The sequence below is a fragment of the Nanorana parkeri genome, unplaced genomic scaffold, assembly GCF_000935625.1.
Source record: "Nanorana parkeri isolate BGI_ZX_2015 unplaced genomic scaffold, ASM93562v1 scaffold135, whole genome shotgun sequence".
NCBI classification, from domain to species: Eukaryota; Metazoa; Chordata; class Amphibia; order Anura; family Dicroglossidae; genus Nanorana; species Nanorana parkeri.
In genome coordinates this window covers 1,124,210-1,139,097 of record NW_017306403.1, presented here as the reverse complement: position 1 = coordinate 1,139,097, position 14,888 = coordinate 1,124,210, and the positions used below count along the sequence as shown (strand labels likewise).

General features: G+C 44.8%; 1 protein-coding gene across 2 annotated transcripts in view; it reads left to right on the top strand.

The window, feature by feature from the left end:
* CHCHD6 (coiled-coil-helix-coiled-coil-helix domain containing 6) overlaps positions 1–14,888 on the top strand; it is a 220,847-nt gene that overhangs the window by 65,572 nt on the left and 140,387 nt on the right. The window contains exon 5 of one of the 2 annotated variants that reach the window (XM_018553927.1): positions 5,577–5,597. The exons of the other annotated variant lie outside the window; for it this stretch is intronic. Coding sequence (XP_018409429.1) covers positions 5,577–5,597 — 21 coding nt within the window. The remainder of the gene's footprint in view (positions 1–5,576; positions 5,598–14,888) is intronic. 2 annotated transcript variants of the gene reach the window in all.

The following is a 14,888-nucleotide window of genomic DNA, read 5'->3' as shown; positions in this document are numbered from 1 at the left end:
AACTAGGACATGTGACCATGCACATCATTTCAGGGGAGGAAAATGCCATTTTCTGAGATCTCGTGAAGTTACAGATGAGATTTCCCAGCAATGCTCTGCTGATGTAACCTTCCCAGGATGCAATGCTTGGGCAAAGATCATGGTGGACCAGGAAGTGGAAAAAGACTAATTGTAAGTAAAATAAAAATGTTTGTCTCGCTAATGAATGTAAGATGACTTCATATCAGCATGCAGAGCTGTATGCTGATATGATTTATAGTCAAAGGGGGTAAAGCTTTAAGATGAATGCCATGGTACATATAAGAGTTGTTTAGCAGTTTTAACTGCCTCCGGGCCGACCGTAGTAGAAAAATTGGTGTCTATTTACCCGACGTGACCTGATCTTTTATATTTGACCAAAAAACTGGTTAATAATGTTTCCTAACATAATGTAAAAAAAAACTTCTTTTTTTTTCAAAATTTTCTGTAATTTTTCCTAATTATAATAAAAAATAAAAAAACCCCAAGTGGTGTTTAAATACCACCAAAAGAAAGCCCTATCTGTCCCCAAAAAATGGTATAAAATTCATTTCAGTACAGCGCTGAACACTGAAAAATGGCCTGGCCAGGAAGGGGGTCTAAACACCTGGTCTTGAAGTGGTTAAATGCCAAATCTATATATATATATTTGTCTGTAGTGTACCTTTTAAGGATAAGAAAAAAATATATGAAGTGTTTTTATTCTTTGTTGCAATAAATCTTTTTTATTCAAAGTATTAAAAGATTTTCTTTCCCCTGTTCCAGCCATCTTTTTGCCCTCTACGCTCCCATGTGCTCTTTCCTACGCTTCAGTTGGCAATTTCGGACAGCTGCATTAGCGCAGGAATTGACGTCTAACCTCCCGTGAAAGGTCTCACCACTGTACAAATTTTCCCAACTAAACTCTGTCACAAGGCCTAACTGCCGCTCTTCACTGTCTGATATTTTTGGCCTTTCTTATCATTTCTGGGTCGGGTTATGAATACATTAACCCCTTCTTTTTTAACTTTTTTTTTTTCCCCTGAAGGTTTTTTTTGATTTTGTTCAGTATTTTGGATTTTATATATTTCATTTATGGTTTTGGCCTGACCTACTTTTTTTTAACAAAGCAAATATAACTTGAAAATAATTCATCCCGTGTATGAGTGTCTAATGTATGGGGGTTTATAAATAGACTACACCACTATATAATGCATTAAACAAGAAATTCATGCAGATTAGATTTAAGTCTCCCAATATGGTGCTGGTGAATATTTACACACTCTTACACAATTAGGATGAAAAGCAACATTTACCTTAGCTGGGGCTCGTTCAAACCATAGCACATGCTGTAACGTGCTCATCATGCACACGGGCTGGCATGCACTACTGGGAGTTTTTAACGCAGTTTGGGGTTTTTTAGCCTTTTTTTTTGTGTTATTTTTATCCTGCCAATGAGTGGTGAGGTGCTCCAACAAAATGCATCATGCCCTTTTTATTTTTTAAGTGCCAACACAGGCATTAAAAACAATGCTAATTTGCTTGTCCTTGCCTAGTGATTGCATTAAGTGACGTACCCCAACTCTGGAGGTGTAAATGAGCCCTTGTAGCTGGTTCAGTTTTACCATACCAGGTTTAGCATCATTCTACCCTAATTCTCAGCCTTAGCCATGACCTGTATTCTTGTGTCATGCAGCAGGTTACTGAGCGTGATAGCCATGATGGCATCACCTATGAATTCATCTCCAAGCCTCCATGGTCCAGCTCTAACTTTACCATCATCCTACCGTAGTCCTCAGTGGCAGCCATGACCAGTATTCTTGTGCAGCAGGTTGCTGAGCTTTATGCCATGATGGCGTCGCCTATGGATTCATCTCCAAGCCTCCTTGGTCCAGCTCTGACTTTACCATCATCCTACCGTAGTCCTCAGTGGCAGCCATGACCTGTATTCTTGTGTCGTGCAGCAGGTTGCTGAGCGTGATCGCCATGATGGCATGACCTATGGATTCATCTTCAAGCCTCCATGGTCCAGCTCTAACTTTACCATCATTCTACCATAGTCCTCAGTGGCAGCCATGACCTGTATTCTTGTGTCGTGCAGCAGGTTGTTGAGCTTGATAGCCATGATGGCATGACCTATGGCTTCATCTCCAAGGTCCAGCTCTGACTTCTATTTTATCCAGCAAAACACAAATGGATTATAGGAGCGCTACTACCCTGGGAATGCTGGTGTCAAATGTAAGGAAGGCAATAGACTCACAGTTGGAAGGTCCCCTGGCGTCTGGGTGACAGTTCCCTGTTCTCTTTTATGGTGTTCAAAACAATGAGTGATCAGTTTGTACCTTCAAATCCGGAGATATTCCAGAAGCTACACATTATATCCTCACTGAATGCTGAATACATCTCTGTGTTCCGCTCGTTGCTCTGTGAGTTTTAATTATCCTGTGCAATATTTATTTAGAACATGTAAAATTAGAATAGAGCATCACAGAGTGTGATATAAGTTCTGATAGGTTGTGTCTAGAACTTGCCTTTAAAAAAAAATATTTTGCATTTACTAGTTTCTCTTTGCCTCCTCTGTTGTTAAAAGGACATTCTTTATAGGGATCAATAGCTCAAGTTAAGATGTTAAGTCAGACCAGTGACTCCTTGCTCTACTTCTGAAAGTGCATGAGAGGTGCTGGAACCCTGAAGAATCTGTATATTTTTACTTTGTAATTGTTGCCATTCAGTATTACGGTAACAATGTAAATGTAGAGAATCTGAATATTTGGACTGGCAGTGTCTGCACACTGTAACCCTGGGTTCACACCTAGGCGTATTGTAATATGCGCGTCTGTCGCGCGTTTTTTTACCACGATTCGCGGTAAAAAAAGTCGCGCTTAGCCATAGAGCAAGATGGTCTTGGCCGGCGTGCACCCTCCATTCTCTCTAGTGAAGGATATTGGGCTATGGAAGGTAATGTGTTTCAGAGGCCGTACCTCTGCCCCCATCATCAGGGCTTGGAAAGAATGAATCTGCGAAACAGTGTATGTGGACTCAATAAGCAATTTATAGTTGGATGTTATAAAAAATGAATTGCACAACAATCCATCACCAGCTGGTTCAAAGAGATAACTACTGCTGTGATTTCTCTTTAGAAAGCCCACTGTGTTCTGGGAATCTTGTGTCATGGGTGCACCCTGCACAAAATATTAATTTGTAGGAGATTGTATATGTAGTAATAAAAAAACAGGTATAAAACGTCAGTTTAAAGACAAAAATGTTCAATAAAATTGACAATTATAGTTTTTCTCTGAAGTGCAAGTTCAGTAAAAGTACACTAATCCATCTCCCCTAGCCCTCCTGAGCTGAACTATATTAGAAACCCCCAATCCAGCTGCTTATTTATCTCTTCCCTGGGTCGAGCTGTGGCCTTGTTTCCATCTCTGGCCAAGTCCTCTTCAAAGCATGCCGCCCTTGTCCTATGAGCCCTCGTAGACTTGTATAGGGCCATTTCAAGAGCTTCTCCAGTCTTTGGAGATGGCCCTACACAAACCTAGGGTCCAGTGGTGGGTGGTTTCTAATATAAGGGAGCAAGAGAGGGTGGCTTAGTGTATATTTACTGAAAGTGCTCTTACAGTAAAGGAAGCGAAGAACAAATCACAAATGATGTTTAAAATGGGGAACATTGCTTTTTTTTTGTATTCAGCTTTTTGTAGGTAGCTACAGACATGCATTGAGAGGAAGACATGCTGTTCCATCCTGCTAAGCAGAAAACAGAGCCTGTAAATGTAATGAGCAAACATGCCCTACCTCCCCATGTACACATGTCATTAAAAAATGGTGGTACAGCTTATTAAAAGTCAGTAAATACGCTTCAAAACATGTCCTTTGTAGCTGCAGGCACTGAGGAGCCATTCATCTTAGAAGAAGCAGCCATTCATCAGCAGAAGCAGCAATGTTTTCTGAGGCCTTCTCTCGGCAGTTCAACTTCACTTGCTCTCCACCCTCCCAGCAGCCTCAGCAGCTCAGCTTGCAATCTTCCTCTCTGCCAGCAGTGACTCAGCAGCTCACTCTGCTCCCCTCACTTGAAGTGACTGAAGCTGGCCCTGCAGTGTTCAAATTTTGGCAAGTTCTTGATAAACCAGCACCCTTTCAGTCAGCATCTCTCGATCAGCAGATCGAAGGAGCCAGTTGGAATATCTTCGGCCGAGCAGAGCTTGCAGCTGTGGTATTCTAACAGCGGCCATTGTAAGAATACAATTAAAAAAGCGGGGGAATTCCTCCATCCATGCTCGTAAGTATTCGGGTCTGGGTGTCCATACTCGGACGCACACAGGATGGATCCTGTCTGTTTCTGAGCACGGACAACCGGACCCGCACTAATGTGCAGATCGGGTGCGCGTGTGACAGCGTACGGCCACGTACTCCCATAGAGAAGAACAGGCTGCTGCGTACAATTGCACGCAGCACCTGTCCCTCCCGGGAACGGCCCGATACGGGCGTGCACAATGCACGGATCTGTACGGCCCGAATTTATGCTGTGTGAATGAGGCCTAAAAGAAAGCCTTCACTGACCACTGTAGCTGCAGGTTCTGTGGAGCAATTAAAGTGACATTAAAGGACACGTTTTTTTCCCCGCCACCCAATGTTAATGTCAGCACTTACCTTAAATGATGTCTCTTAATCCGATCTTTTTCTTTCCTGTCGTTTTCAGCCTTCTCTCCAGCGCTGACTCCTCTGTCCTTGCTTGCACTTCCTGTCCCATGGTCTCTGCATGCAGGTGCACGCGTTCATAGTCTTACCTTGTGTCTCTCCTCATCTCCCGGCCGAAAATCCAAACTGTGGTTTGCATTTTCAGATTTTCGGGCGGGAGCGATCAGGGAAGACAGCAGTAAGTTTAAACCGCTTTTACATCGTTGTTTTTTTTAAAACTTTTTGCATACACATACTGCTTGCTAGCAGTAGATCTATGCAAAATGTGAGGGTTTAGAAACCCTTTAACCCTCAGATGAAACAGGTTCACAGAGATATATGAGGTGTTCACGTTTACATCAATAAATAAAGTATATATAGACTATAGATGTTTGTGTGTTGCCAAAACAAAAAAGAAAGTGTTCCTCTCAATGCTCAAAGTTTAATAATTGTCACTTACAGCATTGTTAATGTTCATGTAAACAAATGCTAATGCGAGTCACTTTGTTTTCATAATAAAAAAATATAGTAAAATATAAAGCCTACAAAAAGGTAAAAGTTTTTGGCTCAATACAAAAGGAGAAAAAAAAGTAAAAAAGAATTCAGCCCCCGGAGTGAAGAATTGTGCCTGCAGTTGCATGGGAATGGCCCTTGAAGTATCTCTTTGAGGCTTTGTAAGACCCAGGTTCCCGCTCCAGCCCTGCTGTGTGGCGATTTATAGAACAGTCACCGCTCGCTGATCTAATGTTCTGCGATTCCTGAGCTTTCTCTACACTTGGTGCACGCAGAGCTTTGTGCCGCCGAACCTCAGACTCAATAAATCACTGACATTTTTGCTTTTTTTTTTTCCCCTCCTTTCTTTCTATCTCTCTCTCCCCCTCTCCTTTTTTTATTTTGCAAAGCCTGCGGATTTGGATGAATGGGTAAGCACTGTTTGGCTCGTGTTCATGCTTATTTCACTTGTCATATTGTCACTGTGGTGGGGATTTTTTGTGGAAGCCAAAGTGTATTTCATTTCCGTCTCTTCTCTTCGCATTTCTCTGTGTTTGTTTTTTTTCTTTTTTTTTTTCTTTCCTTTAATGGTTTCTGTACGGTGGGCCATTTGTGCATGAAGGAAACGACAATCTGGGCTAATTGTTGTTGCATTAACATTGATTGATTAATTTAGAGGCATGTTTGACATTTTTTTTTCTTTTTATTTATTAAAGGAGAACTATGGAGTTAAGGCTTTTCCCCATAGTTCTCCTTGGGGTAACGGGAGGACACAAACTAGCATCCTCCCGTCACCCTAGGCTCAGTATACCGCGAGGTGTAGCTCGCGGTATACTGAGACGCCGCAGCTGAAGCGGATCCCGACAATTATGCCTGGATCCGCCCAGCTGCGTGACTGACAGCTGGCTCTGCCTATCTAGAGGCAGAGCCAGCTGTACCCGCCCCCTCCCCCGTCCGTTCCGCCAGTCAGCGCTGGCGGATCGGAGCGGGGAGGGGGGAATCCAGCCCCTCCCCTGTCACGGCAGAGAGCCGTGACAGGATCGAGAGGTGAGCGAACGCCGGTATGTTTTCGCTCACCTCCCGATCTACTGAGCCGACCTGTGACAGTCTCATTGTCACAGGTCGGCTAGAACTATGAGGTGAGTGAAAAGCACTCACCTCATAGTTCTCCTTTTAAGCTTCTTGAAAATGTCCTCAATCCTGATAGTGTTAACAGCCTACCATTGGATGGAATGCGGGGCCCTAGTTGTAAATGAGAGTTGACTCCATCCAGTCTATATATCAGGATTAATGATCAGATCCCTTGCTCTATCGAAAGTTCCAACTTATCGAGTTCTCCAACTGCCTGACTTCCGGTTTAGTAAGAGATTTGGGCAAGAAAGCTCTTTCTGCACGAGCGCCAGCCGCGGCATTGCCCTATACACATACACCACAGCAAAACGAAGTAGTATCACACTAATACAGCACGTTAATAATCTCAGGTGCCCCACTCAATATGGCCGCCGCTTGAGTGGGGCACCTCAGTTTAATAACGTGCTGGATGTATGCAATGCATGTATGGATGGAGCTCCCTCGTGGCCATGGCCCCACCCCACCTCAAGCTGACACTCGGCGCCAAGAAGCATATGAATGGCTGCTTGGCACAAGAACTGACAGTGCTACACTAGGAGGGAGGCTGAGAAGCCTCTCGCCTAGAAAAGTGGAAGGCACGCAGCGACCCACTGAACACGGGACAACAGCAAAAGGTTTCCCAGCACACTCGCCAGCCAGCATGTAAAAAAACCTGTCTAACCACTAAGGTTAAAAACAGAGGATTTGCGACCCACGGAACTTTTGTGTCACGACCCACCAGTTGAGAACCAAGGGTATAGACCAACCGTTTCTGATGGCTGGGTCAGAGTTAGGATTTCCAACACCAGCACATCATCCCGATCACAACAAGTCCAAATAACACCAACAGGGTCCATGCATCAGTATAGTCAGTCTCTAGATTGTTCTCCGAGACCTGGACATACCATTTTGCACCTGCATGAAGCGTGTTTTGAGTATTATCAGAAGGGATAACTCTCATCTACCTTGTGATGGACTAAACATATTCCCTCTGATATTTGAAAAATGACAAATGTTTGCAGACGATGTAGTTCCCGCCATTTGCCCTGCTGGAAGAATTCGTTTGATGGCTTGCCCCATGCAGTGAGGTGACCGTTGTCCAGGTTTATCTACAGCCACACGCCTGCAGCAGATTCATTAGCAGCTAGGTGTTCCTTACTGGTAACGAGTCCTTCCATCTCCAGGATCAAGCTGTCTATTAAAATCCTAAATAGTGACCATTTGTCCATACGAGTGATCACCGAATTAACACAATATCTGTAATATCTTCTCTCTCCTATATTTAATGTTACAACTCCAAATGACAAATATGAATTTTAGATTACAGCCGGAAAGGTTAAATGCTTCAGAATAAAACCCATCTGTGGCTTTCAAGGCTTTTTTTTTCTCCCTTCAACAATACATGTTGTTTTCTGCAAGCAAAAAAAAAGAATAAAAAAACAAAACACAAAATGAGTCTGAAAAAAAGACATAAACTAGAATCCCCCACAAACGGCAATCAGCGGCCTGGCCTCCCAGGAAACCTTTGTGCGGCTAAATCTGCTAAGTGGTTCAGAGTAAAAATAATGAAAGGGATATGCACTTTCTAAAATGAAAGGTTGCTAATTGCTGGTGCCAATTGTTGCACCTTTTTGGCACCAGCCGTCGGTTGCCGGGAATGCGCTTTCCCATTGGTTTGAGTCGGCGGGCCCCGCAGATCACAGGTTATTCCGTCTAATGAGTTTTCGCATGCATAATATTCATTAAACTCTGCAGCAAATTTTTTTTTTTCTTCCTGTCCTCACAATCCGGGCCGGTGGTATCCGGAGAGGTTAAGCATCATCTGGCTTTGCATTTCGGGCAAGTGCTGAAGTGGGCGGGTTAGCCTAAACGGCTTAGATTTATTGCTAGCACGGCTTTTTTTTGTTAGGGAGCCATTTTGTGTGCCAAGCAGCTATTCAGCTTTTTAGTTTCAATCAGAATGAGTGAAAGGTAACTGCAGCCAGAGGCATTGAGGTTATAGAAGTGCGGCCATTTTGTGGAGTAAACTGATATTCCTTTTCTCTGTTTTACCTCATCCCTCAAGAATCTCATTGGCCCTTAAGGTATTCTCCGGGCATGACACAGATTTACCCCCAGACCCTCCCCATATCCCCCTCTAGGGTATGTCTCGGCATTTATTTTTCTTTCCTTTTACCTTGTTTCTATAGCAAGAAACAGCTTTAAACTACCAGGATTGTAAATAGGGTTGCCACCTTTTCTTTCAGCGAAACCCGAACACTCTAGCGGCGTACGGAAATTTGGGGGGGAGAATGAGCCGCGGTTTATTCTTATGTAAATAGCGCGCCACCCATTCATAAGTAAATATCACAGTCAAGACTATTTTCAGTGGGGGCCAGTAGCCCCTATCTTAATTTTGGTTGCCCCTGTCTGCCTGGCATCATGTGTCCGGGTTTCAGCTGCCTTGAAACCCGGACACAGCATTCAAGGCCCGGAGTGTCCGGGTGAATCCTGGACAGGTGGCAACCCTAATTGTAAAATCCTTGCAGGTTCAGTTGGTGGGAGTTCAGTTCTGTTAGCATAGACACAGCCCCAGAACGACATCTCCGAAGCCCTTTTCTCTAAACACAGTTTGGGGCCTTGCTCATGGGACCCCCAGGCAGCAGCATGGTTTTGCATGGAAATAAGTCAGTGTATGCATGTGGAAAGGAACAGAGAGTACAGGCCCTTCTCAAGTCTTCCATAATTCAGCCCATGCAAGACCAGCCTTGCAATATCATACTTTTTGGAAAGTTGGATCCATGTTTTTTTTAGATTTACACTTTTGACACGCGTGGGGACGATGGCCTTTCATTTATTTCTTTTGATCAGGGCACGGCTCGCATTTCGGAGCCCGCCGCCGTTTGTTTAACGGCGATGTAAATAATTCCGCCCATTGTTTCGGCTGATCGGTTGCTGGCACAAGAAAAAACACACACAGAAATTACATGGAACCTCAGACAAAAAGAAAGGAGCCCCAAGTGCCTATTATATGCTTATTATAAATCATTAGCGCGGAGAAATATTTACACTGCCTGGGTACAGGCACGCCGTCCTGAAAACATATGCAGATGCGCACGTGCAGCTTAATTAGCAGCGGCAACCCCTATTATTTGGTTAGCACCCTTTGTGTGCCAGAGGGGCCAAGATATAGGCCTCTTGAGGGAGCATTCAAGTGTTCTCGTGTAGTGCCGACTCCTCCAGTCTAATTAGCTGAACATGATAAAGGTGGGCATAAGCTGGCGTTTTTTATTGTTAGATACAGGCGGTTTCACAGTCTATTACTGTAGAGTCTGTAGCCTGCTAAATACTGAATTGATTTTAAGTGGAACTCCAGCCAAAAATAATAAGATAAAAATGTCAAAATAAAGAAAGCTGCTTTATGTTACTGTAATCCATAGCGGCCCTCCGCTGTACTTCTTTTCCATCGCTACAAGTCCTTAAAGTGACATTAAACCCTCAGATTTTTTAACACAAAACAATATTGTAATGTGCGCCTTACTGTAATCCATGGTAGTTTCCCTTCCCTTGGCTGCCCTTCCTTTTAAATCTGTATCTGTTCTCATGCTGGGCAGAACCTCTGTTTGCAGCAGACTGCCTTGTCTCTGGAATGGCTACATGGTGTCTGTGTATAGGTTTGCAACCTGAGCCAGCACTACAGGAAGAGGCACTCAGCTGCAAAGGGAAGTTCTCCCCAAGCATGAGAAGACATGAGGATTTAAAAGGAAGAGCAGCAAAGAGAAGGGAAACAACCATGGATTACAGTAAGGCGCACATTACAGTATTGGTTTATGTTAAAAAATCTGAGGGTTTAATGTCACTTTAACCTGACAGCATCATTGAACCCACGTCCGTTGGGCCCAGGCTGTCCTGGACCTGTCCTCAGCCCATGACTGGACATTAATGAGTTCATCTCATGCTCCTTGTGCTGCTTCTCCCTCTCCCTTCCTGAGATCTCTTGTACAGGGACTGCAAGTGGCTGATACTAAATCAAATTCAGGTAATTAACACTGCTTGCATTAAATAAATACATTCAATGATGTATTATTGATTGCATTCATTCAGGTCTTTTGTATCTGCCTAGAGTTATGCGTTCACACTGCTAAGAGCCGGCCCCTACAGATCCGTGCAGCATGGATGGTTGTATCGGGCTGCTCCCGGGAAGTACAGGTGCTAGGTGTGATTTACACGCATCAACCCGCAATTCTATATTGGAGTACGCCGCCGTACGCTCACCTGAACTGCACATCTGTGCGGGAGCGGGTGTCCGTGCTCGGACGCACACAGGATGCATCATGTTTGCGTACGAGTACGGACACTCACACCCGCACAGATGTGCAGTTTGGTTGAGCGTATGGCTGTGTACTTCCATAGAGAAAAACAGACTGCTGCGTGCAATCACACGCAGCACCTGTCCTTCCCAGGAGCGGCCCGATACGCCCATGCACGCCGCACTGGTCTGTACGGGCCGGCTCTTAGCAGTGTGAATGAGGCCTTAAAGTTGAAATAAATTCCCACAAAAGAATACTTTGTTTTGTAGAGCACTGCAAGTAAAATAAGATTACATTTTTTTTTGCTTCACTTTGTGCATGTTTTCTCTCCCTACACCGCACACACCCCGCAGACTCTTTTTGTGATGTGTGCATGCTGTAGCAATTTTACTGTAATGTCTACAGCAGAACATGCCCGTGGACTGTGCATTGGCATGACTGCTTGAAGTCCAACTAAAGAGTGTGCAGGAAAAGGTGACAATGCTGCAGCTGAACTGAGTAAAGGTTGTCGCCCTAGGGCAGGAGGTACCTGTGGATACAACCTTCTGGTATAAATAAATGAAAGCAGGAGATTTAGAAAAAAAATATGGCAATCGACTGCATAAAAAAAACACTCCACCCCTTTTGGTATTCTAAAGATGCCTAAATGGCCAATTATTTGCCTAAATCCATGGTCACGTGGCATCCCAGGCCTCGGGTCATCTCTCTTCTGAACTGCAGAGTGGGAAGGTCTTTCTAAAGCTGGTCATACGCCTATAGATTATCTGCAGATTTTCTATGGTCAGATGGAAAAAGTGCAACAGATTCCTCCATCTAGGCTCAACTGTGTGGATGGAGGAATCTCCCACAGGGCCAAGCTTCAGTATCTTGCTAGTCGGCCCCGCTGGCTCTTAAAATTCAGGTATTTTGACAGTCTGCGGGGCTGGCCAGCAAGATGCAGAAGCTTCAAATCCAAATTTTTTACGCCACTTAGCTCCCAGGCAATTTGTTCGCCAAGCCCTGTGTGGATTCCTCCATCCACACATGTCTGTGAAGGTTCTCATTCATCCAGGTCATGGTAAGTGCAGTGACCAGTTACCATGTCCAGCCACACAGTTAAGTGTAGATGGAGGAATCTGTTGCACTTTTTCCATCTGACCATAGAAAACCTGCAGATAATCTATAGGTGTATGCTTTATGGTGTGTACATCGCTTCCTGGTGAGGTGGGCACTTTCCAGTGACTGTTCATCAGCGGGGTCCTCACAGGGCCTCCCAGAAAACTACATGGCATAATAACACCACGACAAGGGGCAGCAACAAGACGCTGGTGGATCACCGGTCTTTAGCGAAAGAAGCACTCTGGTCGGGTCATGTGATTGTGGGCTCAAGTAAATAAGAAATAAGCGCTAGGAAAAAACATTTTTCAGTGAGTTGTGTTAATGAGTATGGACGGGTGGGGTGGCAGGGTTTGGTTTCCCAGAAGATGGGCTTTTATACAAATTTACATAAGCTTGAGATCAGTTACCTCCAGCCTAACCTGAATCTCAGGAGACGTCTATCTATCTGAAAAGATTGTTCTCTCCTGGTTCCTTTGCTATTCTAGCATCTTCCGGCCTTCAGGATTTCTGCAGGAGCTTGTGTCAGGCTCATTGAGCGTCAGAGGAAGCTGACATTTAAAATACAGCAAGCCGTGAAGGGCCTTTTTTTTTTTCTTGCCAGATTTGCTCAGACTAAACTTTATGAAGTGTCCCAGTTTGCCCGTTCCCAGCTGCTCCTGGGAAGTCTGGAAGTGCAGCCAGCCTTCAGATACAATCTCTCTTTCTAATGACCCCTGCCATCCTTGTAGCGACAGCTCTACGCCTTCCGGGATCATTTCTGTCCAGGCAGCTTCATCGTTTCTGCGCCACGTCCCTTTTTCACCCCGATGCTTTCATGCTTCTTAAAAGTTCAGGCCCGCTGTTGAGGCCTTTGCCATAAAGCATCTTTGTGACACGGTCCTGGAGTAGTGTTGTGCGAGAGAAGCGGGCTCCTCTAAATATAGCTGTGGATGAAATCAGGAGTGTTTTCTTCAGGATGCGCAGTAAACAGCGCTGTCTCTCAATGATACATGAAAAATTCAGGGTGTTTATGACAGATCCCTGAGGGCAAGACGGAATCCAGAGAAGAGAATGATAGTTGCTCATCTTTATTTGTGAACGGATTTTAAGTCGGTGGCTCAGTATAACCCATTAATGCCTGAAGACTCATTTGAGAGTTCTTGATGTTCTTATGCAGAATGTGGAGAAAAGGGAAACTGTCTTTTTAAAGAGCCACTAAAGGATCACCCGCACCCCTAACAATGTACACTAACCTATCCATTCTCCTTCAACATGTTCCTTTTCCTTTGGAGCCCTTGCTCCATTGCTCTGACATAGCTGATCTTCCAGGTATAGAGGAACCTTTGACCTCCCCATGTGACAGTGCTCAAGCCTAACATTATCCACCAGGGGGCAATGGCATCCACCTGGGTAAGCTCCGATACCAGAACTCAGGGTGGATCGGTGGTGGGCTACTAGGAGAATGGGCAACTGACACTCTCCTTAAAGGCCTAGCCTGGCTGCCTTTGGCTTCAATACTTTGTGTTCCTCACTGACTTGCAGCCAGTGAAGTTAACGTGAATTCCTGACTCCTGACCAACACATTGGCAGTTGTGGCGGCCCAGTTGTGTGTTTCTTTGCATTAGTTGCCTTTAAAACTGAAACTAGAATGGTTTCTGATTGGTTTTATTTTAAAATATCTCCTAAAAGTTTGCAAATATATATATAAAAATACACACACACACTATATTGCCAAAAGTATTGGGACGCCGGCCTTTACACACACATGAACTTTAATGGCATCCCAGTCTTTATCCGTAGGGTTCAATATTGAGTTGGCCCACCCTGTGCCACTATAACAGCTTCAACTCTTCTGGGAAGGCATCCACAAGGTTTAGGAGTGTGTCTATGGGAATGTTGGACCATTTGTGAGGTCAGGTGCTAATGTTGGAGGAGAAGGCCGGGCTCGCAGTCTCCGCTCTAATTCATCCCAAAGGTGTTCTATGGGGTTGAGGTCAGGACTCTGTGCAGGTAGTCAAGCTTCTCCACCCACAACTCGCTCATCCATGTCTTTATGGAGCTTGCTTTGTGCACTGGTGCGCAGTCATGTTGGAACAGGAAGGGGCCGTCCCCAAACTGTTCCCACAAAGTTGGGAGCATAAAATTGTCCAAAATGTCTTGGTATGCTGATGCCTTAAGAGTTCCCTTCACTGGAACTAAGGGACCAAGTCCAACCCCTGAAAAACCAATATAATCCCCCCTCCACCAAACTTTACATTTGGCTCATTGGCTTAATGCAGTCAGGCAAGTACCGTTCTCCTGGCAACCGCCAAACCCAGACACGCCCATCGGATTGCCAGACAGAGAAGCGTGATTGGTCACTCCAGAGAACACGTCTCCACTTCTCTAGAATCCAGTGGCGACGTGCTTTACACCGCGGCATCCCACGCTTTGCATTGCACTTGGTGATGTGCGGCTTGGATGCAGCCGCTCAGCCATGGAAACCCGTTCCATGAAGCTCTCTACGCACTGTTGTTGGGCCAATCTAAAGGCCACATGAAGTTCGGAGGTCTGTAGCTATTGACTCTGCAGACAGTTGGCCACTTCTGTGCACTGTGCGCTTCAGCATGCGCTGAACCCGTTCTGTCATTTTACGTGGCCTACCACTTCCTGGCTGAGTTGCTGTTGTTCCCAGTTGCTTCCACTTTGTTATAATACCAGTAACAGGTCACCGCGGAATATTTAGTAGCAAGGAAATGTCACGGATGGACTTATTGCACAGGTGGCGACCTATCACGGTACCACACTTGTAGTCACTGAGCTCCTGAGAGCGACCCATTCTTTCACAACTGTTTGTAGAGGCATCTGCATGCCTAGGTGCTTGATTATATACACCCGTGGCCAAGAAGGTGATTGGAACACCTGAATCCAATGATTTGGAGGGGTCTCGCAATACTTTTGGCAATATAGTGTATATACAGTGTGTGTGTGTGTATATGTATATGTATGTATATGTGTGTATATATACGTATACACACATATGCGTGTGTGTTTGTGCTTTTCTGTGCACACCCTAATGCAATAGGCTGTGCACGTCCTATGGGCATAACTTTAAAAAAACAATTTATAAAAAGTGCAGCTAAAAGGAGAACTATGGGGTCAGTGTTTTTCCCCATAGTTCTCCTTAGAGTAACGGGAGGACACAAACTAGCGTCCTCCAGTTACCCTAAGCTCAGTATACCGCAAGCTACAGCTCGTGGTATACTG